The sequence below is a fragment of the Schistosoma haematobium genome, chromosome ZW (assembly GCF_000699445.3).
Source record: "Schistosoma haematobium chromosome ZW, whole genome shotgun sequence".
Classification (NCBI taxonomy): domain Eukaryota; kingdom Metazoa; phylum Platyhelminthes; class Trematoda; order Strigeidida; family Schistosomatidae; genus Schistosoma; species Schistosoma haematobium.
This window is the reverse complement of record NC_067195.1, coordinates 26674040-26700901: the sequence shown is the minus strand read 5'-3', so window position 1 is coordinate 26700901 and position 26862 is coordinate 26674040. Positions and strand designations below refer to the sequence as shown.

The following is a 26862-nucleotide window of genomic DNA, read 5'->3' as shown; positions in this document are numbered from 1 at the left end:
GTTTTGTATGGAGATATCACTTTATTTAACCTTAAACTGTATAATTTCATATTCCATCTGCATGGTCGAGCTAGATACATTGCGAATTTGTTACTTACCTCTGACAGGTAAACTACGGATTTCTTTAACAAGCGATTAAAAAGTCAGCCGTTGATACTTACTTATGTACGACTTAGTAACAAGTAATTAAGTTACAGCTAAATGTAATAAATTTTTGAAACAGAGCAAGTGCATTCGCCATTTTAAAAAATTCAAAAAACAAATGAATAGAAGTCATGCGGTAATATGTAGTCGGTTATAATGTTCGACTATTTATTTTCTTATGAAATACAGTAAATGTACAAATTTATAGTGCATAATTTAGCATTACGTCTTGTTTGGCTAGTTCTAGCAACATAGGATCATCGAAGAATTTGTTGATACTTACATCTTCATTCAAACCCTAAAAGGAAATAGATATTTTTAGCATAATAAAGGTATAAATTGAGGTGAGATGTTAACGATTGTATAGATTGTTTTTGGTGTGCGTCAGTGAAGACTAATAGTAAATGACAAAATGTCCCCGAAAAGGTAAAAAATTATTGCTCTAATAACCCGACCGTCGCTGCTACACTGACGTGGTGGTCGGGTTTGCCTACTGTGATGAACCAATCGAGCTATACTAAATGGAACAATTGTTCCGCAAAGTCCTATCATGCCAGAAAAGCCAGTTGAAAAGCACTAAGACTAAAAGCAGCAAACCCAAGATCCGAGGGCGAAGTCCTACAGCTGACTGTACAGAGGTGTGACGGCAGTAAGGTGTTCCTTTCAATAAACTAGCATAACATCGATGCTTCCCTCCCACAAGGAGGGATGCGGTTAGAAAAGGTCGACCCTAAAAATACACACCTCACCTTACCCCATGGAAATACATCTCTCTAAAAACATTCTGGATCATTATATTCATAATCAGTTTCCCTCATCAATTCCTATTACTCCTCCCTATCCCGACTATCGACTCTAAACTCCCTCCTAATGTGTCACTATGTCTAACGATTGTAGTACACGAGAAACTACCAGGTCAACTGAAACTCGGTTCCACACTACATAATGGAGTTTTCAAAGAACGTACTCTATGTCGAGTTGGTCATCAGGCCCCTTTGGCAAAGACACCAGAATCTCGTACGATTGGTGTATGATGTCAATCCGAAACATGCATACAGGATCAGAGAACGGTCAATCACTTGACCTCACCAAGCTAAAACTGGGACCCGATGAGATACACTGGAATAGACCTACATACTATAATTGAGGTTCAGAAAGCTACAGCTAAACTAAAACAAGGAAGAGCAGACAGTCTAGATGGATTGAACCAAAACGTTTTTAAGAACCGTGGTCTAGTTTAAGCGGTTAGGTTGACTAATATTTCAGCGAAAATCTGGGAGTTGGACATAATCCCATCTGAGTGGTCGCAACACAGAAGGAGTCAAAATCATCCTGTGATAATTATAGAGGGCTAGTTTAAGTAATATAGTGTCTGAGATACTAGCCTCAATGATTATCGGACGCCTAACAAAGACGCGTGAACTGCAAACACGAGGAAATCAGGCCGCCTTCAAACCTGATCGTGGCTGCATCGACCACATCTTCACCCTTCGTCGGGTTCTAGAACACAAGCATGCTTATTGGCGTCCGACAACGATGGTATTTCTCAACTTAAAAGCAGCATTTGACTCTGTAGACCGAGAGGTTCTGTGGCAGTGTCTGTCATTGAAAGGTGTACCTCAGAAGTACATAAACCTCGTGAAGGCTCTTTACTTGAACAGTACCAGTATAGTCGGAGCTTGCGGCGAACTGTCATCTGATTTTGCAACCCCAAGTGGTGTCCGGCAAGACTGTCCCCTATTTCCATTTTTGTTCAACTTCATAGACCTACTGCTGGGAATAACGTTCTCTTCGTCTGAATTTTCGGGCATTGATCTCCCTCCAGGAGGTCCACTTATCGACTTAGAATACGCAGATGATGAAGACGCCGATAAGATGCAGTTTATTGGTAGTACTGAGCAACAGTGCTATCATGTCTGGGATGCGTTCCTCCCCCTCTAAATGCAAGTTGTTGCGTCAGAACTGGCCTGCGTCAACATCTGAACTAAGGATAGGGAGTCAAGTAGTCGAACGCATCGACAACTTCGTTTATCTTGGAAGTCTAATCAGCCCCAATGGGTTGGTGTCTGAATAAATCTCAGCACAGATTCAAAAAGCTCATTTGGCTTTTGCCAACTTACGTCATCTATGGCTTAGGCGATGTATCCGTCTATCAATTAAGGCACGAGTATACTGCTCAGCAGTTCGTTTTGTTTTACTTTATGGCTGTGAAACGTGGTCATTAAGAGTAGAAGACACTTGCAAGTTGCTAGCATTTGATCACAGATGTCTTAGGAATATTGCCAGCATCTGTTGGGATCACCGGGTAAGTAATAGTGGGGGTTAGACGCAGAGTATTAGGGAATGATGGTAAATCGATTGATGAGGTTGTAAATCTTCACCGACTAAGATGGTTGGGCCACGTATTACGCATGCCCGACCACCTATTATTACAGCGCGCAATGCTGACTGGTGTTGGAGACAGATAGGTTAGGATCGATCAAACCAAAACGTAGCATCAGTCCATAAAGTCATTAACTTCTGGTCTGAGCCATGTTGGTAGATGCGGACTACTTAGTTGGGGTCCGCGCAACTATCGTAACCAATGGTTGGAGACTGTGGGTGACATGGCTCAGAATCGATCACAATGGCGTAGGTGTATATACCTCTGTCTACCCTTAAACAGTGAGATTGAAATTACTTTATACCTCACTTTCTATGAACTAATTTCTCCTGCATCATATCCTTATACGGAATCTTTCTTTACTACTACTGAAGTAACTGGTTCTATGAACTTGGTGTTCATCTTGTTGTACTGATGAGATATGGCAACTTGGACCGATGCATATATGTGTCTGGTCCTACTCTGTAGCTGACTGATTGTTTCAATAAAGATTTGTAGTAGACAACAAAACAAAAGGCTGGCAAATAAAATGAAAACTTACAATCACTAGCAGTATTTATAGTTTCAGCCTGTATTTACATGTTCTAACGATTGTTTGCTTGTTACACTTTGGTGTAATAATATAAGTTAATATATAGATAGTCTTATCAAAAATAATGGACGATACTACAAGAAACATTTGTTCCAGTGTTTGTATAGCATATTTCTTGAGAATATGATGAAAACTCAAGAAATCATGTTTGCTTTATTTTTGTTTACTTTTCAAACACCCAAGACCACACTTCAATAATTTTACTAACCTTTCTTCTACGAGTTTTAACCATAAACTCCCGAGCCAAATGAGTAGCAGGCTGTGGGACCAAAGGCTGTATTTGAATTGAACGATCGAGAGGATCTCCTGGAACCATTTGCCAGTGATTAAAAACAAGCATACAAAATGCCTGTCCTTGAGAATGAGTTCGAAGATCTGTCTCGAATCCAAATGAATCAATGACGGGTACAAATGCACGGATAACATACAAAGGAGATCCAGATATAGGAGCATCATGTGTCACATGACCACTGAAAATTAAGTGAAAACAAGTTAACTTTGTAAATTTAATATTATTTTTCCGTTTATCGGGATTAGAAAAGCGACTTACGCCTCTAACAAAATCTATGAAAAACAGTCTTCCTTCTATTATTTCTTAATCTGTTAATATGCCTACCAGTTTTACGATATAATCAATTTAAGGCAAGGAAATTTATGGATGCGATTTTTGTCAACCTTTTTTAATGTGGTGGTTGGGACTTAAACGAAACATTCCGAAGGTACTACATAAACCACCATATATACATGTAAATACTTATTTTCAAAGATACTCTATTCGCTAACACATTCATTACTTTCATCATGATGTAGCTATCAGATACAAATCTTTCCAGTACTTACCAGAGGTGTGCACACTTAACAGCTATACTTTTGTTGCATGAGGTGTAGTAATTATTAATTGGTTGATCAAACTAAGGTAGAAGGGAGATTTGACGTGTGACCTGGCTACTGAAATGTCAGTGTTCCTAATTCTAAGTCTCCACCCACATATGATCTGGATGTAATTCAACAAAACTACAGTATATGTTCAACGTTATTCTTAAGAAAGCTACAAAAATATTTTACAATTATACAGACCAGATGAAGCCTAATTGTTGAACACTTCATAACCGTTGATCGTAGTGTTTCATAATTACGTGAATACAATTGTTGGATATCTGTCTGTACTATTCAATAAGTATTGGAGTGAATAACTTACCGACGACGAGCAAGAACTGTATATACCGCTGAAACACAATCCGCAGGCGCCTGTACCTCAACCAAGTAATAAGGTTCCATCAAGCGAGGTGTAGCCATGAGGAAAGCAGAGTAGGCAACTCGGCGAGCTGTAGGAATTATTTGTCCAGAACCCCGTTGGTGTGCTTCGCCAGAAATCAGAGCATCTAATATTTTAAATTTCACATTGCGAATTGGTTCGTCACACAGTGGTCCTTCACGTGTACCCCATTGGAAACCCTATATAATGTGGAATGAAAACATAATTAGTTCATGTATATTGATAAAATGTTATGTTAAAATACGAATATCCTGTATTCATAGAAATCGCTCATAAATATCTATCACAGATAATAAATAATTATCCGTTTTTAGTACTTAATATGAACAAAATAATACATAACTATAGAAGCAAAATAATATAGAGCTGTAACTCACCTGCACGATATAATCTTTGACAGTAAGTAGTAAATTCTTATCAACTTCAGACGGTAATGTATCATCCATTAGTATATTCGGACCAGTAGCGTCTGGCCCAAAAGCCCATATAGACCTGTTGGACAAGACGCAGTAATAATAATATATACACAAATGACTAAGTTCCCTATTTACAATTTGGATAACACGAGTTACTACGGTATGTGTTACGTAACGTTAATTTGAGCAGATAAATACAAGAGTGGGATAAGGGATGTTTTCAGTTAATCAAAATAAGAGGTAGAACAACTTAATCGCTGTTGGTTTGGGGACCGTATGTTTACACTAGAAGAGATTATTTATAAGAGTTAAAGAAATATGGAAAGTAAATATCACGCTACAAATACAACCAGGACTCATGATGTGTTGCGCTAAAATGAATATTTAACTCGACAAAATTCTGAATTAAATTCATCATAATAACAAATAATACTTATATATGAAATATGAATTCGTAATGATAACTGCGGTAATAATATTTAATAAACATACTATACATAACGAAATTTAACAAGTCTAATTACCTGGAGGCAAGCAAATCCCAGTCATACTTTTTCTGGAAAAAGTCTCCGAGTCGCTTTTTTGGCCAAGTGATTTGCACAACCTTATTCTCTATGTCCTCAGCTAAACCCTTATCGAGTGGCTCAGCGATCATAGTTAACTTATTTCTGATTATAAAGTAAAGATTTGTACAGAATAGATTAAAAAGTTAGCGCAACAAAGTCTTATGCATCCCAGATAAATCAAAAACAAAATTAAGTCATAATTTAAACGCAGAATTTTAATACAATCGTTATTATTTGATTTTTTGAACAGTATTATTATATAGAATAGATGGGATATGGCCATTAGTGAATTGTTCATCAACAATCAGTAGCTAGATGGATAACGCGATGGCATTTGAGGCGAATGGTACTGGATTTGAGTCCCAGTGTAAAAATCAACCCTAGGATGCAGGTACACTTTACTGACGAGTCCCAAAGAGGATGAGACACATCTTGAATACCGTCGCTAGCCCTGTCCATACAGGATACTCATATCCTAACCAAGAATGATTAAATTGCAGTCAAACATATCAACGGGATAATCCAAACAATCTCAAATTGAACCAAGTATTGATATAGTCCTACCGAAATACTCACTTGGCACTTTTACCAAGTATTTCACACAAAGCGATAGTAAACTTTCAATAGAGAATTAGTGCAAATAATATGTTGGGAAATAAATAATGTCTTTAAGCCATGAATGTTCTTAGAAATCCACAGACAGATGTATTACATCTCGGTCACAAATTTGTATAACCAATTATGTGTAAGACTTATTTATGTGATGGTAATGCAATGCTCTGGTTTTCACTGCTTGACTGCAGTTTATTGAAGTGCAAAATTTACTTTCAATTACGAGTGCTAACATGCATAACATATACCTTAAGAAATTCTTGTAGATCACTTTCATAAAAGGTTGTTTGAAATGCCAGCTTAAAATAAACTTCATGTTTTAAACTTATGAAACTACTTGAAAAAAGAGTTTAACAAAATGAGAATTTATTTGAGAAGTTTTTGAATAAAAAACTGGAAAACACATCATTTAATAAAAATCATGTATTAACACCACGTTCACTGGAGAATCCTTAAGAAATATGGAATATTAAGAAAAGTTATATTTTAGCATTCAAAAAACTTATTACTTTTGGGAAAAACGACCACTCACAAATGTTTTGTTTCCTAATCAAAATAAGTTAATTATCTACAGAGAATCTGGTCGTGAAGATTAACGAAAACATTGTAGATTTCTATTATCTCCTCGACTAAGTTAAAAAACCACTTCTCATGCCCCTTATTGTATATACTCTCATATATGCATAAACTAATATTCATAATCTAAAACACTATACAACTGAATCTAAAATCTTTAGATTATGCTCTCATAGAACTAAATGGTTACACAAAATATTTGCAGTTTAAGAACTTCCTTTTAAAGTGGATAGAATAATCTCAAAGTAGTTGAGCGCCGAGTTAAAGTAAAGCATCAACGAACATGTATATTCCATCATTTTGATTATATTTCCTTGAAAAAGATTGGAGGAGATTGCCAAGGGAAACGTTGAATTCAATCAATGAGATTCATACAAAACATAATTTCCCCCTGTCATATATTTACAGTTTATTGAGTGTCAACAAATATAACCAGTGAAACTTTTATTACATATCAGAGAACTAAATAAATGTGATAACAGAAATATCAACTTGAAGTCTTCTCAAAATGCAAACAAAAATGAGTTCGGAAATTATCTAAAGATTAAGAAACAGGATTTTTCACGAACACTAACCGTTGTGCAACCCCATCAGGGAAAAAACGGGTATCATTTAAAATGTAAGAAAATGCTGTTCAATAATATTACATTGACATGTGTTCTTGAGAGATTTTAATAAAAGCTTACACAACAAACTCACTTCTTATTTGGTGTTTCAGCAAAGCATTTCAAAGAGGAAGTTTCCACAACTGTCTCGCAAAACGCTACAACAGGATCAGCAACTTTCACATCTGATTAAAAAATATATATACAATTACTTCAACTACAACTGGCATAACATGTAAGGAACATTACGTAATTATTATAGCATATATATATATACTATGCCCCCAAGTGCCCTGGTACGGCCGAGAATGGGGAAAGTCAACTCTCCCTCTCGAAGTGCTTTTACACGGCTACGCGTATACAACCACTGCCTGGGTAGTCCTACTCACTAACTTCTCACGGTAAAGATGTGGTTTACGAAATTGAGAGGACGAAAAGCGAATGTCAGGCGCTTTAAGCCAGTTGGTGGACACGGAGGGTTCACTTAGGAGAGTGGGAAAACCCTGATTCCAAATCAATGGTGCACATGGACTCCAGTATCCTGAGGGAACAAATAGCGTACGAACCAATTATTGGTCACTGGTTAACATGGGACTGAATTTCCTGACGTTGCTCCACTGCCTTAAGGATTAGACCTTTAGGTCGAAGGCTCTGGGTGTTGTCCCCTAAGAAAACCACCTGCTTCGGTCTGGGTACCCGGGCAGCATCACAACCGACACAAAAATCAAGTGACTTGAGTGGCGCATATGTATTCGGTGCCCTTTTGTACCAATATTTATGTGTTAAAATAAATAAATAATATTATGGTATATGCAAAATACTGATAAAATTAAAAAACGATGGCTTGTTAGAATTCTCAAATAACAATAATTTATTTTCAGCTAAACTGTGGACAATGAACCGATTATCCACTATGATTCAGTCTAATTTTAGGTTCCGAAATAGCTAAGTGGATGGTGAAAACAAACAAACAAACCAGCTTATATGCGGCACACACTCTTTAGACCTTGGAAAAAAGAGAAGTTAGAATGACTGTGGTTGAGCAAGTACTTCAGAAACTTTATTAAGGCCAAGTAGATTGAACAATCTTTAGTTGTACGAACAGTTATGACTTTTGAACATTAACTAAGTAAAACGGAGAAAGGATCAGTATTACATCATTGACCATCCATTTCACGAAACTCAGCAACAACTCATGCCATAAAAATAGTGGTAGATTGTTACATGAGAAATTGAACAGAACAGTAGCTCGGCGATTTAAGTACAGAATGCTAACTGTTATTATCTTTTTATGGTTACGAAGAGCAGAAACTTGAAATTATGAATTTTTTGCAGTTCCTCATTGACAGGTTTATGTTTCGAGCTTATTATTAGGAAAAGTCAGTAAAAATTCTATTATGATCATTTTATTTGTACGCAAAACGACTTTAGTGATAAACTGAAGGAAACATCGAGGAAATCTGCATAGGATGCACATATGCCAATAAGAGATTGATTAGTTGCAGTCCTAAACACGGAGACAAAGATTCAAGCAACCAATACAAAAATGAATTAAACTTTAGTGATAGTTTAAAATTTCCTGAAAACTTACCGATATCAGAGTACAGCTTGCGCAAATCGTGCATAACACAATCTAAATACAATTCACCAGTACCACGAATGACACGTTCACCTGATTCTTCAACCTTGGTGGCGAGGAGAGGATAACTTTTATTAACCTGAAATGGGGGAATTATTATAAAGTGGTCAAAATCATATTCATATGTAACATTAAGTCAATAAATCTATCAAGCAACATAATTTATAGTCTAAGTAGATAATAAGGGTTTACATGTGACATGGAACTGCGAAGAAATGTATAAGATGTTTCAGTTTACAGGGAAATCACTAGAGAACCATCTAGCTACTTCATTCAATGGTGTTTAATTTGGCAAATCATAACACCTACGTTTTCTCTCACAAAGTCCCTTTTAACTATGTGATAGACCAAGATATATGCGATGACGATCAATAAAGACAAAACTTATTAAAAACAACTTTAATTAGAAAAGATTTCAAAAAATATGAAAAGAATTATCGGAACCCAGGAGGTTACTTACTTTTCTGAGACCATCCAACAATTTAGGTAACTCAGAAGGATTGGCAGGTTCCACGGCAATCTTAACAACTGAAGAAGTATTGAAATTTAAGGGTCTGAATATATATGCTCCACGGGCATCCGCTGATGTTAATGTAGCTGTTTTCACAATAGGATGATCGACACCCTCAATCAACACCCAATTACCCGCTGGTACCCGATTCACCTCCAGCTGGTAACTTGAAAATGGAAGGATTGAGTTACAAAAAAAAACACGAAGAGTTACTTAAAATTATTCCAAAAAATGGAGACAAAGATTGCTACATTACGTGGCTTTTATGAAAATTAACGTGCTTGAAGAAGTCTCAAACTTTTCCAGACATCAAAATTGAAAGAGTGAATATACAAACCAAGAAAGCACTAGCTCAAACAGAATATTATCAGTCTGTTGAGTATGATCTAACTTGAAAATGGTATTCATCAAGTAATTAATTTACTATTTTTAAACACTTGAATCAAAAAACAACCTTGAACATTTAATAGCCGTGCCTAGGATCTCCGAAAATACAAAGCACGTATCCAATTTTTAATAAACGGGTTTACTATATGGAACATGGAATAAGGTAAATTAAAACAATTTTTCGGTATTGTTCAATTTTTTAATGGCCATTTACAGTTGATATAAACAAAAACAGTCTAATTTCTATAGAGCTTCTTTACGATCAGGTTGTTTAATTTAGCGTAACAGAAATTAAGATGAAAATTTACACCACTTATTTCAGTTTGTGGTTTGCACGAATCGTTTAGTGGAAATCACTAGTTTGAAAGTGATTTTTCTAAATACATATCATAGGCATTAAGAAGAGTAAATTAACACGACCGTATCTAAAGGAGTGGAATATTTATTGGTCTAAAAGATTTTATTTAACCGCTGTAAATAAAAATTTACTTACAGCATACAAGTACATTGCAACTGTTTCTTGGTTTTTTTAATGTTGACATGGTACTTTAAATATATGAAATACAAAGAGATTGAATAGATGAACACTTATTGTCTGAAAAATCTAGACAATAATTAGACAACCGACAAATCACTGGTTAATAATGATACCTTGCACCACACAAAATTCGTAGTTATTTATGACAGGAAGTGATTGGTTTATTAAGACGATAGGGAATGCCATGATTGGTGCTTTTCAACACTGTAATACACCGGTTAGTAAGATATGAAATACTCAGGTAAATTAGTTTACCAAGTGATCAAATATAAATCTTGCTCTGACACTGTCCCTATCATAGATACACACCTGATAAATATGATATTGACATAAGCATGTTAACTTGAATCAAATTTAATTGTGCCGTGAAAATCTTAGATCATTTTAATTGTTTGTTTATTCATATCTGAACAAGCTAGTAATATTTTAGACCATCAAGTTACAGGATGACCAAGGAGCCTACTATACTAGTAGACATGTATTTCACTAATAGTCTTAAATGTATTTCATTCGAAAGTAACATAGCCTAGATAGATCTTGTTAAAACAATCTTAGACAACAAACTAACGGCCAAACAGGAAACCAGTAGACATATTTTGTTATGTGGAGAATAAATATATTTGAATTATATAAGCTGTAATATATATCACCCTAAAATGTATAAAATTCCATGAATTTTTCTTCTCCCAGAAGTTTATCGGAGAATTTGATATTTGTCAAATTTTAGATCAAGTTACATTTTATCTACTTTCTAAACGTAGCATACAACAGTGTTTATGGATATTTATATAGTAAATACTGAAACAGGGTCATGCGGTGAAATGAGATAGCTTGACCATTAAATACTTGCTAAAGACTCCGGAAAACTTCACATTTGAAATCCCTTCAACTTTGAACCCAAACAAATAGAATATGTTGTGAAGTAACTACTCACCGCGCGATAGATACCCACAAACGGCCAACTGTAGCTGGTCGTGAATCTTCTTCATCAGAAAGTGTGTAGTTTTCGCCTAAAACACGGACGGTTTGACCAGCAAATAAGGTACCACACATAACTCGTCCAAAAACATGAAAAGAGATAGCTTCTTGATCAGGATAAAGTTTGGTAGTATGAACCATTACATGTTCGTAATTCATGTTGCATTTTATCATGGCACGTCCGAGATCGTTATCTAGTGTGCCAGTATACGTTGATCCCACTTTAGTTGCGGCTGAGTTAACCGGACTTGGTATATGTTCTGCACACATATTCACAAATCCTAAAAAACGAAATGAAATTTTGAAGGTACAGATCCAAGAATCATACACTGAACTTTTTGATACTAAGTTCTAAACATATAGGCATTAATGATATCCCGTATAGGAAATATTCAATGACTTAAACTCTGCTATCTAGCAATATGAAAGATTGACTGCTTAGAAGTAGTGAACAACGACCTAATATCTATCATGAGATAACGTGGATGGCTTTCCCTCGATTTTTACTGAGACATTCTTATCTTTTAGGTACCTGGGACTAATGCAAGGAATATTATACCTTATGTCATAGGGGAAATAAAATCCACACGAAAAGGAAAGAAACATCGTAACATTGACTGGAATATGGAAACAAATCAAGAAACGCTTTCAGACAAAACAACTACAACGAGGATACTTCCAAACTTACCAGAGAAATCGCCAAAGAATCGTTTAAATATCAAACGCAAAAGTGGGCGTATATTCAGTTTCATTTCGGATTTCGTTAAATAGATACCCAACTCTGAACATAATGACGGCAAGCAAGTATCAACATCGCCAACAGTTTGAGCAAAAATCTTATATAAAGGTTCCAGAATAAAATCTACAAATGTTCGTTGTGAATTCGCAGAAGGTGGCCGTTTTTGAAATCTTCTTCTGTAATAGATTTAAAGTAAATTTGACAGTATTCCTTTTAAATCCGATGCAAAATCAAGTTATACTATGAGGCTCACAACCATAAAGCTAAAGTGATCCACTTGTTTATCAGTACAAATAGTTTTAGATGAAGGTTATAGGCATAAACCAGGCTCTCAATGGTTGCGTAACTTAGAACGGCTCGTAGTCTGAATAAAATTCAAAAATCTCCAAAATCCCTATGCTGATAATCTTCAGAAATTTGTCAAAAAACGTGAGCAATAATGGCCATCGAGTCCAATATTTTTTGTGTATAACGATGACAGTTAAAGCTTATAAAAATAACGAGGACGGCAAATTAATGATTAAAATACGGCTTTTAATTAGTAAGTCACAGATTCAAACTCTCATCACCTACATTGGTTTGAACAGCCGAGTGGTATCATTAATACTCACAAGCAGTGTGACCTATAGCTCAGTATATAAACTTGTAGCTAGAAAACGAGTCCTTTCATGAAAGCAATTCGTAATTTATCGAACAATGAGAATTTCAGATAGAGAGGTATACTGAACATTATCATATCACTCAATCTATAAAGACAAATAATCAAAATAATAAGAGGGGTAAGAAACAATGTATAGCACACTAAATCGAAACTGATATATACATAATTTTTATTGAAATAACTGCATAACAGATCTACTATGGTAGGATCACTTTGTATCATTGGTTTAGAAACAATTTTCTGCTGAGGTTTGGGCACCCGGGCAGTATCACAGCACTCACACATATTAAATGTGATCTGTGTAGCGCATATGTATTTGGTGCCTCCTTGTACCAATATATATATGTTCAAATAAATATATAAATTAGAAACAATTAAAAGATGGACAACACAAGTGAATCAGAATGTAATTATTTCGCACTTAAGAAATCTAGATCATTCAAACTAATGCTCACTGATAAAGAGATTGGGAACATGGAAGACTAACAAGAATTTCATACAGACCGTACCATAGTAAGTCCAGACTACTTACAAATAGTAACAGAAATTAAAAGATTAGTGCATATTTAAATGAAATATTAACAAATCTTACGTTTTAGAATTAAAATATATATCACCCCATAAACGTCCAGCGAATTCTTTGTGATCCATACCGTTAGAAAATGTATCCATATATATTCTCGCAAATGATTCCAAAGTAAAACAGAATCGGTAATAAGTACTTGCGAAGCATACATTTCCCAATAATGGGCTGACAACAGGTTGTGTATCATCCGTAATACCTGGAGACGTATGAGATAAAACTAAATTGACTGTTTCTAATATCAGTTTAGCTAGAAAAATATTAAATATCAGTAACATTGTCTGTTTCCTTACATCCCATCTGTTAATATAAGATTATCTTCGAGAAAATTCCAGTAGTTCAGTCGAATGTGCAGGGATGCAAGTTAGAGATGCCTGACTTTTCCATCATTTTTAGATATAACAAACTTTAGGAGGGAAAGACTAATTAGGAGCACAATGGCTCCGAGAACATAACCAGATGAAGTAAACCCAAACAAGCAATTCCATGAGATAATAAAGCGGGCCATATATATATATATATATATATGGCGACTACGAAAGATTCAATATTTTCAACAGAATGAACATATTTGACTAATAATTTGGCAAAAAGATAAAACTGGATCATATCATATCGAATATAACACAGAATATAGCGAAGAAAAACATGCAATCTTCCTAGAAAAATAAATTGATAGAAACTTACCTGCACCTTCAGAATAAGTCAGAAGAATTGAATTTACTTCATCAATTATGTGCTTGATTTTGTAATACGCATCCATTGGTGGCAATTTTAGTTCAATTATGAGACGATCTATTTTGTTGATGCACAGTGTTACCGGTAGTCGTTCTTGTAGAGCATGTTTAAGAATACGTTCGGTGTTTAAAAGTACACCTTCGCTGACGTCCACCAACAGACAGATTCCATCAGCGAGTCGAAAAGCAGCAGTTACTTCATCGGAAAAATTGACGTGACCTAAATTACAAACACATTTTGAAAAACTGATCGATCAAATCAGGAGAAAATTTTAATGGGTCATTAAGTATATTTTCTGGATCAATGCTTTTATATACATTCACAGTACTTAAAACAAATGGGTTAGAGCGGAAAAAACACTGTTTGACTGAATACAGTGATCCCAAAAAGGTAGAAATAGGGTTAATCCGACTTTGAAATGAAACGAGATACCTACAAGTGTAATGAACGAAGATTTAAGAGGGGGAAAACAGTTATATTATACAAAATTAATGTTTGTAAAATATGAAAACAATTCACTAAATACCACCACCTTCACTGAATTGTTCTTTAAAAACTCCATCGTCCTTCCGTCCCTGTTGTTATTTTGATCGTTTTACATTTTCCTTTTCGTTTTTTTTATTTTCCTTTTTTTGTCAGTAAGAATTCTACTTCCAGTTCCTGATACTACTTATATCTGTCCATTTAAATAACACATACCACACAAGGAATAACCAAGGACTGGTAGTTATACAGATGAATATTAAATCACAGTATATTACAGAAAGATACAAATAATCGAGTTGGTGATTATTCATTCGGGGATTTTTGGATTATGAAGATATACTGAGTTACTGAGAAAATTTGGTAAAAGAATAATCTCTAAGATGAGTATATTGTTTATGAACCGAAGAAAACCCCAAGAACCTTAGATTTCTGTCTTCTGATGTTAAAATACCTTCGTTGTACAGTATCTAAGCCTAAGGAGGATCACCTGGGACCAGTTACTCACAAGAGATCCCGTTTTAGTCTTTCTGAATTCAAAGACTTCCAACCCTGTAATACAACTCACATTACCTGGGACGAAAGTTTACTTGATCATGTTTTAGAAGCTGAAGATTGTTGTTCGCAGAGTATTGAATTCTCAATCTACATTGGTCCGGAGAGTCAGAGAGTACCACTAACCCGGAAAATAGGCAGTGCCAGCCACAACTTGGCATCTCTCTTCATAAATGTAAGTTGTTTTAAAAACCAAAATTGCTAACCTCATGGTTCTAGCCTTGTTGTTTTTCACGACTCTCTAAATTCTTCAAAATAAAAAAAGCATGAATGTTTAACTTCACCTGGAGCCTATCCAGGATTACTAACGCTCCCAAAACAGGGTGAAGGATGGTTAAAGTTGAGGTTATTAACTAAAGCCCATTACAAAAACGCCGACCAGAGAAAAGAATTAAAATCAATTAAACTCAGCCCTGGGAGTTGAAGGACCTCCATTTGGTAAATATGGTTAGGCAGAGTGACCAGTCACAAGTAAGGAAGACAAACTAATACTAAAACTTAAGAGCAGCGGGACAGCCTCACTAAGCTCACTGGAAATCGAAACAGCACACGTAGACCTTCATACACATGATACCTCACTAAGAATAGAAATCAGCAAGGTTACCAAACAAATCAAGTGTGGGAAAGCAACGGGATCAAGTGCCATACCAGCTGAAGCTAAATACAGAAGTAACTGCAAAGACGCATGCTCCTTACAGAAAGGTTTGGAAAGAACAAGTAAAAAACTGGAAAGAAGGACACCTCACCAAGATACCGATGAAAAGAGAGCTACAGAGAAACCATGATACTGTCAGGACCAGGCAGTTTTTAACACAGCGTCGCTGAAGTAGGTGAAAGATACAGTACACATCTGACCTTGCATCAACAAGCTGGCTTTCATAAGGATAGATCATGTGTCAACAAAATCGCGATACAGTGGATGATTGATGAACAATCAATTAGATGGAACTCACCATTATACTTAAATCTCCTTGATTATGAGAGAGTATTCGACGGTGTGGGTCGAAAAGGTTGTGGAATCTTCCTCAATATTATGGAGCACTCGGAAAAATTGTCACTACTATACGAAACTCCTAAGCAGGACTGAACTGCAAGGTCATGCATAGGGGGTAGCTCAAAGATGAATTTTAAATAAATGCTGATGTCAGACAGAATTACATATTCCCACCTTTACCCCTGTTGTTGACTGGATTATGAAGAATTCCATATCTCAGAAGTAAGAAATACATTGAACATTTTGGACGAAGTTGGACGATTAGGAATTTGCATGTGACCTATTTCTTTCTATACACAGTAAAAAAACAAATACTAACAGTATAGCAGTGGCCTCCATGGCAGTCGGCTTCAGTATTCCTAAAGGAAAAAGCAAGATCTCGAAAACGCGACAGTGAGCACCGACCAAATCACTTGATGGAGGAGCTCTGGAAGAGGTGGAAACCTTTAAGCACTCGGGGAGCATCATTGATAAAAACACGATCTGATGCAAGTACCGACAAACAAATTGACGAAGCAAGGGCAACATTTCTATAATTAAAGAATATCTGGAACTCAAAACAACTGTCACTCAAGACCAAAGTCAGAATTATACTGAGCTGGAACTTGAGTGATTGCCACCACCATCACTAAGAGAGTGTGGTGTGTGCCACTGATGTCACCAGATATAGGTAGTATGTATCATCAATCGAAAGTGAAATGCCTGGAGGCGAAAGTTTAAGAAGATCGAAGAGAACGAGAACAGAGAATGATTGCTGTGGAAACAAAGGAACAATCAAGTCTGAGACGATTGATTGACATTTTGCTAATCAAGCATTTACTGTATGGTTCTCAGATTTTACTAGGAGGTTCTGTGCTTTTGTGTTCAAATACATTCAATTGCCCCAATTGTGTTCTTATTCACTACAAGAGTATAAGTATTCATAAACAACTGTCTAAGCAAGATTCTACAAATCCACCGACCACAGACCAGAAGCAATAACCTGCTCTAAAAGAGAATAAACTGACTCCCAGTTGAGGAAAAGATGCTAGTGATGGATAAGACATACTGAAGAAATCAAAGTGCATCCCAGGGTAAGCCTTAACTTGGAGTCCTCAGGACAAAAGTAAAGGAGATGGAGAACTGGAAGTAGATATCAAGAGTATGAATAGCACCCGGAAACAACTGGAAAGGAGAGTCCAAGACAAAGTTGGTTGGAGATTCCTCGTTGAGGGATTGCGTTTCAATAGGGATAACAGGCCTAAGTGTAAACTACTAAGGCGATCACAAAAATACTTAAATTTTGTCAACAATGCTGAGATCCTTTCACAAACAATAATTGCTTGTTCATTTCTCTTAATTAGATTTTCCGCATGACCTTTGCCTTTTAGGGCTAGTTGTTATTGGTTTCAGTTGGCTAAATTTATGTATGCTTAAAGGTCGTGTTTTGTTACTATATATGCAGGGTTGTACCAATTCGTTTTGTACTGCTTGTCCTACCTCGAATACCGAATCCCCTAAAATTCATTTTCTCCCTGTGTTAGACGTCAGGTGTTGATGTGTTGTGTAAACTGCGGTCGTCTATTGTGAAGAGAACTGATCGTATTAGAGTGGCTCAACCACTGTCTCGAGATCTGTAATTGTTGTAGGTCCATTCCTAACCCTAACAAAGTGACACAAGATAAACATTTAAATATAAACGTGTATATTTATCTGCCTTCGTCATTCAAAGTAAACAAAGCCGCAAGTCCAAATACCAATTTTGAAAACTACTAATTGATTTACCCATCAATGAGCGGATAGTGTACAAGGAGCTTTGTCAAAGAATCTTCAAGTTAACATTCTGAAGTGCTCCAGTAACCATATAGCCTATATAAACAGTACACAACCCAATACATATCAGAGAAACAATACATTTGGAAAAATCATTTTCCTAGTAAATGACCGAAATGAGTTATTCAAGAGAGACTGAAGACTTAGATGTACTGAAAAGATAGCTACGTTATCTAACTTCAAATTTACGAAGAACATTGGAAATAACACCTTTACTGGAACTCACAAACTGATTGAATGTTTATTGCTAGTTTAAAATTAAAGTAGTCGGAAATATCAGGAGTCATAGGCACATGAATAGAAGAAACCAAACACCAGATAAATATGACATGTTTAGTAAAAATAAGATATACGTAAACCAAATACATTTTGAATTCTGTTTCGTGTTTTCAGGATTCGTTAGTCGAAAACAGTTAACGATGTTTAGTTGAACAGAAGAATCGAGTAGTCAGCTTCACACAAACTCAGTGTTTCTATCAATAACACGGAACTAACGAATTTCGTCTCTGATGCATTATGCGGTGCAAATATAAACAAATTAATGTGTGAAATGTCTCAACCAACCTGGTGTATCAAATATGTTAAACAGATACGACTTTTCTTGCATGCTGCGCAGCACCAAGGAGACTGGAGTAGATTTTATACTCAGCCCTCTTTCTACCTCCATGTGCAAGAAATCAGTGTACCTGAGCTGTGAAGTACAATTAGAAATTTGTGTATATAATATACCAAACAAAGAATAGATAAAATGTCTTTATCAACAAGAACAAAATTAGTTAAACTGATTTTTAAAAACAATAAACATAAAGCTAAGTAATATTAGTTAGGAATGCTGAATCATGAAATCATTGTTGTTTCAAAGTCAATCAGTTTACAAAATAAGTCTTAGAATAAACCAAAATAAGGATGGATAAGAAAGAGAATAATTCGATCACATAAAATAGCCTTGCTATCCCAACTTGTGATAAGCATCGCACTAACCATTTAGTATAAAAAGTAGCTAGATAGTTTCTTTTGACAGGGCAACACTTCGTCAATTGAGTAAATTTTGAGTTTAAGAAAAAAAGTGATTTATGTTGAAACATAGAGATGAAACTATACCAGTAGTATAAAGACAAAAAATAGGGAACATTCATCGGCTCATGACATCAAACGAATATTCCCAAAACAAGAATTAAATTACATCCATTTCCATGGTCGAGTTCCATTGGGTACTCGGAAATGCACAACAAAACATTACTATAACACTAAAGTGTAACAAGCAAACAATCGTTAGAACATGTAAATACAGGCTGAAACTATAAATACTGCTAGTGATTGTAAGTTTTCATTTTATTTGCCAGCCTTTTGTTTTGTTGTCTACTACAAATCTTTATTGAAACAATCAGTCAGCTACAGAGTAGGACCAGACACATATATGCATCGGTCCAAGTTGCCATATCTCATCAGTACAACAAGATGAACACCAAGTTCATAGAACCAGTTACTTCAGTAGTAGTAAAGAAAGATTCCGTATAAGGATATGATGCAGGAGAAATTAGTTCATAGAAAGTGAGGTATAAAGTAATTTCAATCTCACTGTTTAAGGGTAGACAGAGGTATATACACCTACGCCATTGTGATCGATTCTGAGCCATGTCACCCACAGTCTCCAACCATTGGTTACGATAGTTGCGCGGACCCCAACTAAGTAGTCCGCATCTACCAACATGGCTCAGACCAGAAGTTAATGACTTTATGGACTGATGCTACGTTTTGGTTTGATCGATCCTAACCTATCTGTCTCCAACACCAGTCAGCATTGCGCGCTGTAATAATAGGTGGTCGGGCATGCGTAATACGTGGCCCAACCATCTTAGTCGGTGAAGATTTACAACCTCATCAATCGATTTACCATCATTCCCTAATACTCTGCGTCTAACCCCCACTATTACTTACCCGGTGATCCCAACAGATGCTGGCAATATTCCTAAGACATCTGTGATCAAATGCTAGCAACTTGCAAGTGTCTTCTACTCTTAATGACCACGTTTCACAGCCATAAAGTAAAACAAAACGAACTGCTGAGCAGTATACTCGTGCCTTAATTGATAGACGGATACATCGCCTAAGCCATAGATGACGTAAGTTGGCAAAAGCCAAATGAGCTTTTTGAATCTGTGCTGAGATTTATTCAGACACCAACCCATTGGGGCTGATTAGACTTCCAAGATAAACGAAGTTGTCGATGCGTTCGACTACTTGACTCCCTATCCTTAGTTCAGATGTTGACGCAGGCCAGTTCTGACGCAACAACTAGCATTTAGAGGGGGAGGAACGCATCCCAGACATGATAGCACTGTTGCTCAGTACTACCAATAAACTGCATCTTATCGGCGTCTTCATCATCTGCGTATTCTAAGTCGATAAGTGGACCTCCTGGAGGGAGATCAATGCCCGAAAATTCAGACGAAGAGAACGTTATTCCCAGCAGTAGGTCTATGAAGTTGAACAAAAATGGAAATAGGGGACAGTCTTGCCGGACACCACTTGGGGTTGCAAAATCAGATGACAGTTCGCCGCAAGCTCCGACTATACTGGTACTGTTCAAGTAAAGAGCCTTCACGAGGTTTATGTACTTCTGAGGTACACCTTTCAATGACAGACACTGCCACAGAACCTCTCGGTCTACAGAGTCAAATGCTGCTTTTAAGTTGAGAAAAACCATCGTTGTCGGACGCCAATAAGCATGCTTGTGTTCTAGAACCCGACGAAGGGTGAAGATGTGGTCGATGCAGCCACGATCAGGTTTGAAGGCGGCCTGATTTCCTCGTGTTTGCAGTTCACGCGTCTTTGTTAGGCGTCCGATAATCATTGAGGCTAGTATCTCAGACACTATATTACTTAAACTAGCCCTCTATAATTATCACAGGATGATTTTGACTCCTTCTGTGTTGCGACCACTCAGATGGGATTATGTCCAACTCCCAGATTTTCGCTGAAATATTAGTCAACCTAACCGCTTAAACTAGACCATCATCCTTAAAGACCTTTGAATCCAATCCTTCTCTCAGATTAACTATAGCTCTCTGAACTTCACTTAGAGTCGGGGGACCTACTTCAATGTTCCATTCAGGCTGTTTAGAAATAGTGGTTAGTTGTAGAGTAGCTGAAGGCCGGTTGAACTGCTCTTTAGAGTGTTCCGCCCATCATTCTAAACGGCTGGGTTGAGAGCAGATAAGAGCATCGTCTTTTTCCGAGATCGTCTCACACTTAACCTCTTAATTCCAGTTTCTTTTATTAGTCTGAAAAGCCGTCTGGTGTTACTTACAGTCGCTACCTTTTCCATCTATTTTGCTTTCGTTGCCCACCACTGCTCACGGTCGTTAGAGAATAAACATTAATTATCAAATGAGAAATAAAAATTGGAATGAAGCTTAACAGAACTATGTTGCTAAATTGAACAGTAGAGATAGTTTATGAAAATATGACTAGACTATCTACAGTGGCGTATCAACACTATAACCAACTGCATTAGAATGCCTCGGATTTGACTTGCATTACACATTACGAGTCACTAGGTACTGAAAAGACGACCATTAGCTTAGATTCACATTACAAAATTATAAATGACTACAACAAAGTATGGTGGTAATCTAAGTTAATGAATGTTGGTCTTGTTTCATGTTCTTTTTTTGTCTTGACAATTTTCCGTTCTATTGGGAACTGTGGCGACGGGTACAAATGTACTTTCATAAGGTGACATGTCAGTTTGAGATTAGTCATCTCTTGTAAAGTCTGCACTTAGCTTGTTACTATTAGTAGAAGGATTTCACTGAATTTATTGATCAAAGACGATATATTTCTATTAAGTACTTACATTTTTGTCTTCTTTCGCTTCAATATCAGGGTGAGTAAGTTCTATAAAACAGTCCATGAAGGAAGTCTGTAAAGTTCTAATTCAAGAAAAATTTCGGACATACTTTGCCATGATGCAAATGTCCACAAAGAACAACGTTGCGAATCAATTCCGGACAATCCATAAGATCAGCCAAGAATTCAGGGTCGTACGTTGTTGTTGGAATTGATGCTTCAGTGTAAGCAAACTTTTTGCGGCGAACTGGTTCTATTAATGGTTGTGTTAACGGCTGGGCATCTTCTTCCTGTACTAAGGTTTCAACCTCGGGACCATAGACTTCTAGTGCACTTGGATAATACTTTTTATCTTCATGAAGAATAACCTGAAACCAGAATTTGCACGAGATGTATAAACGTAGTTTCTGTGAGTTAAGATCCTAGAAAAAACTAATCTCAATTAGATGAGCTTACAGAATACGACAGGACGCTAAATACGAGTTATTCAATAGAAAAACATATTGATATGCAAAACCTATATATCATTTGGTTTCTGCTTGGGAGAACCCTATTATCTAAGATATCACTAATTTACAAGTACTACAATTCAATAAATATAGGGTTTGGGTGACACGATTGTTTATATACACTGACAAGTTGGAGGAAACAGTGAAGCGATACTATTAGCTGCACAAAGAAACATTGAATGAATATATTTAGTTAGTTGCTGAAGACTGAATACCGGCTGAACTGCTATTTAAAGTGTTCCGCCCATCATTCTAAACGTCTGGGTTGAGAGCAGATAAGAGCATCGTCTTTTTCCGAGATCGTCTCACACTTAACCTCTTAATTCCAGTTTCTTTTATTAGTCTGAAAAGCCGTCTGGTGTTACCTACAGTCGCTACCTTTTCCATCTATTTTGCTTTCGTTGCCCACTACTGCTCACGGTCATTAAAGAATAAACATTAATTATCAAATGAGAAATAAAAATTGGAATGAAGCTTAACGGAACTATGTTGCTAAACTGAACAATATAGTTTGTGAAAATATGACTATATATATGGGAATACGTAGTATTTCACGAAGCATAGTTATAATCACAACTGGATTTTTATAACTTTAATGACCACATATGAACAATTCACCTAACAAAGTGGAGAACCAGAGGAAACTACCGGCACAAGCAAAATAATGATGTCGGACCACTTCAAGGTTTGAGGAATCTTATTTGAAAAACTAAGCGTACATCCCGCTGGATTGAAGTTTCTTTTGAATATGTTTCTCCGTAATTTGTGTGACATTTATCAGTATATCAGTGTCCGAAATGTTAACTGTATTTATACACGTCTGGTTGCACCCATTTGTGCTCCATCGTTCTGACGAGCAGAATAGATCCATAATTTACTGACTAGTGTGTCGTAACATTTTAGAGCTTAACCTAACTTACAGCCAAACTTTCTTCTTGTACATCATTTGTTTCAATGTGATTAACAGCATCCTGAGCCATATCTTCCTCCTCGGTACCTTCATCGTCAACACTATTTACATCGTCCTCCACCTCTTCGTCAGATAAAAGATCAGGCCCAATGTAATTCCCGAATTCATCATATAAATCCGTATCCATTTTATAATCAAACAAGATAATGAAGTTGATGATTATGTCAACTGAAGTGCAGACTTCTAAAATACAGATAAAAGAGAACTAAAGTAGTCAATCATGAAACCCGAAACAGCTGAAAAGAGCAAGAACATGAAGTTCAAGTCACAAGAACATTGAAACCTAGAAGTACCATTATCATAAAAAACCACTCGTACCCATATTTAGTACAAAGAATACCCAGTTGTTCTGTGACACAAAGTAAATGCATTCAGTACACCGAAAGCTAAATGACTATCATTCTGCAATAAACATGGGATTTGAAACACAGATATGTCCAAGTTACCACATTTCATATAAAGATGAGCTGGAACTAAAATAAGGATGATGATGATAATAATGACAAACGATGTGGTGAGCTGAACACGGGATATAGTTAAGGAAAAACAGATTAGTTCGGCAAGTAAATATAAAGTATGTTTCGGATTTGGTGGGTAGCATAATAAATATGTGCTGGTCATGTACTTTTTAACAGCTGATTTGGTCATACAACAGGGCAAAACAAATTAACAAAGGATTTCTACTTTCTTGGTTTATTAAGTCAATATTATAACTGGATACAAGTGGATTGTTAATTATAACGATACCTATTTTTATATACCAGTTTATGATATAAAGGGTTCAAGTAGCTTGCCAAAATCGAGATAGGTGACAGAGGCCGTAAATATACAACTTATTGGATAAATTCCAATTGAACCACCACTAAACTACAGGCACTAAATAGTCGGACCCAAAGGTACCATTTACTAAGAATGACGTGACGGAAATGGAACGAGTTTCATGTTCCGTTGGTAACTTGTGACGGTTAGAGTTTTGCAAAATGGTATATGTGTAAGTTTTACTGTAAAAGTTCTCTTTTTGTTTTGTACTGAGCTACTCGATCAGTTGACTGGCGTTGGAGTACACCTCTCGATAACATGTGTATAAATTAGCTTTCTACTAACCGCAACCGGGCAGACATATATATATATCCAACCAATAAGTTCGAATCAAATGTCACTTTTATTTAACTGTGTTGCTAATGCTGCAATTTTAAATGACTTTAGTAACGTCAAAGCTATATTAAAATACAGGACAATATTGTATGAAAGACAAAATACATGTTCACATCACTGCTAAAATCTGAAGCTGTGGCAAAAACGCCGTAGTAAAACTACTGAAGGCCATTAAATATCTCAGGAGCTAAGTATCAATTTCTTAAACATTTACAACCTATTAGCTAAGTCTCAATTGCCTCAGTTCACCCTAACTTAGGATTCAATCAGTTACAATCGTGAAACATTCCTGCCCTATAAGCTTCAATTAAAAGTCAACAACAACAAACACTAGGGCAACAAAATCTAGCTGACTCACCAAAAACACAAACAAGGGTAACGTAAAACACACAACCTCGCCAGAATTTAGTGCGCGGCAATACAAACAAATGGGTCAACAATGTCCAATAACTGAATTAATGAAACTAATCTGTTATTCAAAATTATCACAGTAGTTCTTTAAGATTTATGTTTTTATAGCGTCGATAATCACAGTCGCTATTCAGTGCTTGTTTGTCTATTCAAATAATCAGGGTAATGTTTATTTACCCTGTTATTATGTTTTTATCATGAAGCCAGATCTACATGCATATTTTGACTCATTGTTTTGTTATTTAAAGCCTTTTTGGAAGTAGATAACCACCGTTTATTTGTCTAAAAGTTGTAAATCCATAGTTACAGGCTGTAGATCTCTCAAGGAATGTCTAAACTTACACATACAACTTAAAACATTATATTGTTAACCTTTATTAACAAGATATAAGTAAGTTGGTACTGTGATGATAGAGGGCATAATAAAATTGAAGGACTCAGTGGACAGGATGAAGCAATCCTAGTTTGTATTTCACCCAAAGGTTACTGAACTCTTGGCAGTTACAAATTGGTGCTACTTTTTTGGCTCATCTGTACTGTTGTTAGTTCATCTTCATATATGCTTAAGCATTCAATCAGATACCCATATATTTTGCCACATCTTTATATATCACATGGATTAAATATATCGACGCGTTGTGTCTTTTCTGGATTTAGATAGAAATTTCGGTGACAAATTTTCACGTGGCTTAAGTATTTTGGTGATTACTTCGTTTGAAGGACGTGTTATACTGAGATTTTCATTTTCTCTTGCATATCCGGTATGTTTTACCCAGAAATCTTACTGTTTACTGTTCATTTGACTACCGTGAGCCTACGTTTCTAAATATTTAATACAAGTCCCAACCAGTTCATGATTTTTGTCTTATTTATACTGCTTTAAATACAAATACTCAATAGATAGTTACTTAAGCAATAAATAACAGTTAGGCTAGTCAGATCACTACCTACTGGTGCATAAAATCGTTTCACCAATTACTACAAAACTCTCCTACTTTTCATAGTAATCGTAAACAATCGGAATTATTTGCGAGAGATAGAACCTCAAAGGAACGTAAACATACAAACTGATCCTCCTTTTACACTGGTCACTCAAGTGGTGTGAGTGATCCATACACTCTAGTACGACTTCACATCATTGTTTAGCATGCTCCTTATAAGCATAAATACATTAAATTATAGTCAGTGATATGGCCTCAACTGTTCAAGTCTGAGAATTATATTCTAGTGATACTTGTAACCATAACCAGGCTAACTAATTTGCATCTAAGTGTTTTAACAATGTCCTCAAGACGCAAAAAGACTCACTAGCTAGTTGATCAGAAGCAATATGATCGTTCCCTAACAGCACATGTTTAATCAAAGTTGACGTAGATTGTTCCATTAATGGCAATCCTCACTACCTAGCGCAACATAAACTGATAGATAGTTTAATGTTTGTAAGCATAGAGTCCGAACCCAGTACCTTGGGCCGTAAAAATACTAACGCATGACTCTGTAGATATTCTGTAGTTAGTCATGAGAAACAGGATAGCTTGACTTAGACGACCTTGGTTTGTTACACTGCAGCTATTTAGTCAACACACCAGAGAACCCTAACTCCATAATATTGAGTGAAACTGAGATAATCTACCATGCATCTTCAGAAATACCTAACAAACTCCAATGCACGTAAAGCACCTGATAGCAATCTAAAATCTGTAAAAACATACCATCCCAAAATTATATCCCTCCAAACAGCTGGTGATTTTGCGAGAGATTACTTAAGACAAACATATGAATGACTCTAAACATTCTCATTTCTCTGGAACTACCAAAACAGCCTACTTCATTTGTGTTCTTTCACAGTTTGGTCACATCCCAACATTCAAACATGACCCCAAACTAACGTCGTGCTATTAAATCAGGTTTAAGGTCCTTAAGAAGACCACGAAATGGTATTTCCGGCTCTAGGAGCAATCACGGCGCTAGTACGGACAACCATAAAAGTCCATGTCTAGCCCAGAACTTGACTAACCGTATCAGAGTTATAGGAGATCTGAACAACTACACCAATAATCAAACGTCATTTGTCTTTTGAGTCAATTTTAAGTGGACCTATCTGTTCCAACCTTCATTCCTCTGCTACTACGATTAACCATCGTAAGAAAATTCCTGGAACATATTTGCCTCTCGAT

The 26862-nt window shown here is 36.2% G+C and overlaps 1 protein-coding gene across 2 annotated transcripts; it reads right to left on the bottom strand.

The window, feature by feature from the left end:
• Positions 1–24: 24 nt before the first annotated feature.
• Positions 25–24704, bottom strand: EFTUD2_1 (U5 small nuclear ribonucleoprotein component). Of its 2 annotated transcripts, XM_051210858.1 has the most exons (17): positions 24633–24704; positions 23070–23302; positions 21751–22008; positions 21648–21713; positions 18353–18479; positions 13894–14163; positions 13216–13405; positions 11912–12138; positions 11180–11504; positions 9270–9486; positions 8762–8888; positions 7265–7355; positions 5336–5479; positions 4773–4887; positions 4318–4574; positions 3328–3589; positions 25–442 (listed from the first exon to the last, which is right to left on the bottom strand). In XM_051210858.1, the coding sequence occupies exons 2-17, from the start codon at positions 23127–23129 to the stop codon at positions 347–349; spliced, it is 2832 nt and encodes a 943-aa protein (XP_051070873.1). In that variant the 5' UTR covers positions 23130–23302; positions 24633–24704; the 3' UTR covers positions 25–346. The 2 variants fall into 2 exon arrangements, with proteins under 2 accessions (XP_051070873.1, XP_051070872.1); XM_051210857.1 differs by having other exon boundaries at positions 4318–7355; positions 13894–18479.
• Between the last annotated feature and the right edge of the window lie 2158 nt (positions 24705–26862).

What these genes read in the sequence shown, in the direction of transcription:
- EFTUD2_1 (XM_051210858.1), bottom strand. Translation starts at nt 23,129, where the DNA reads ATGGCTCAGGATGCTGTTAATCACATTGAAACAAATGATGTACAAGAA. An exon ending in ATATATTTTAATTCTAAAAC is followed by an intron (nt 12,139 to 13,215) that starts GTAAGATTTGTT and finishes AATCTATTACAG; the next exon opens with AAGAAGATTTCAAAAACGGC. An exon ending in TTAAAACTCGTAGAAGAAAG is followed by an intron (nt 443 to 3,327) that starts GTTAGTAAAATT and finishes ATTTCCTTTTAG; the next exon opens with GGTTTGAATGAAGATGTAAG.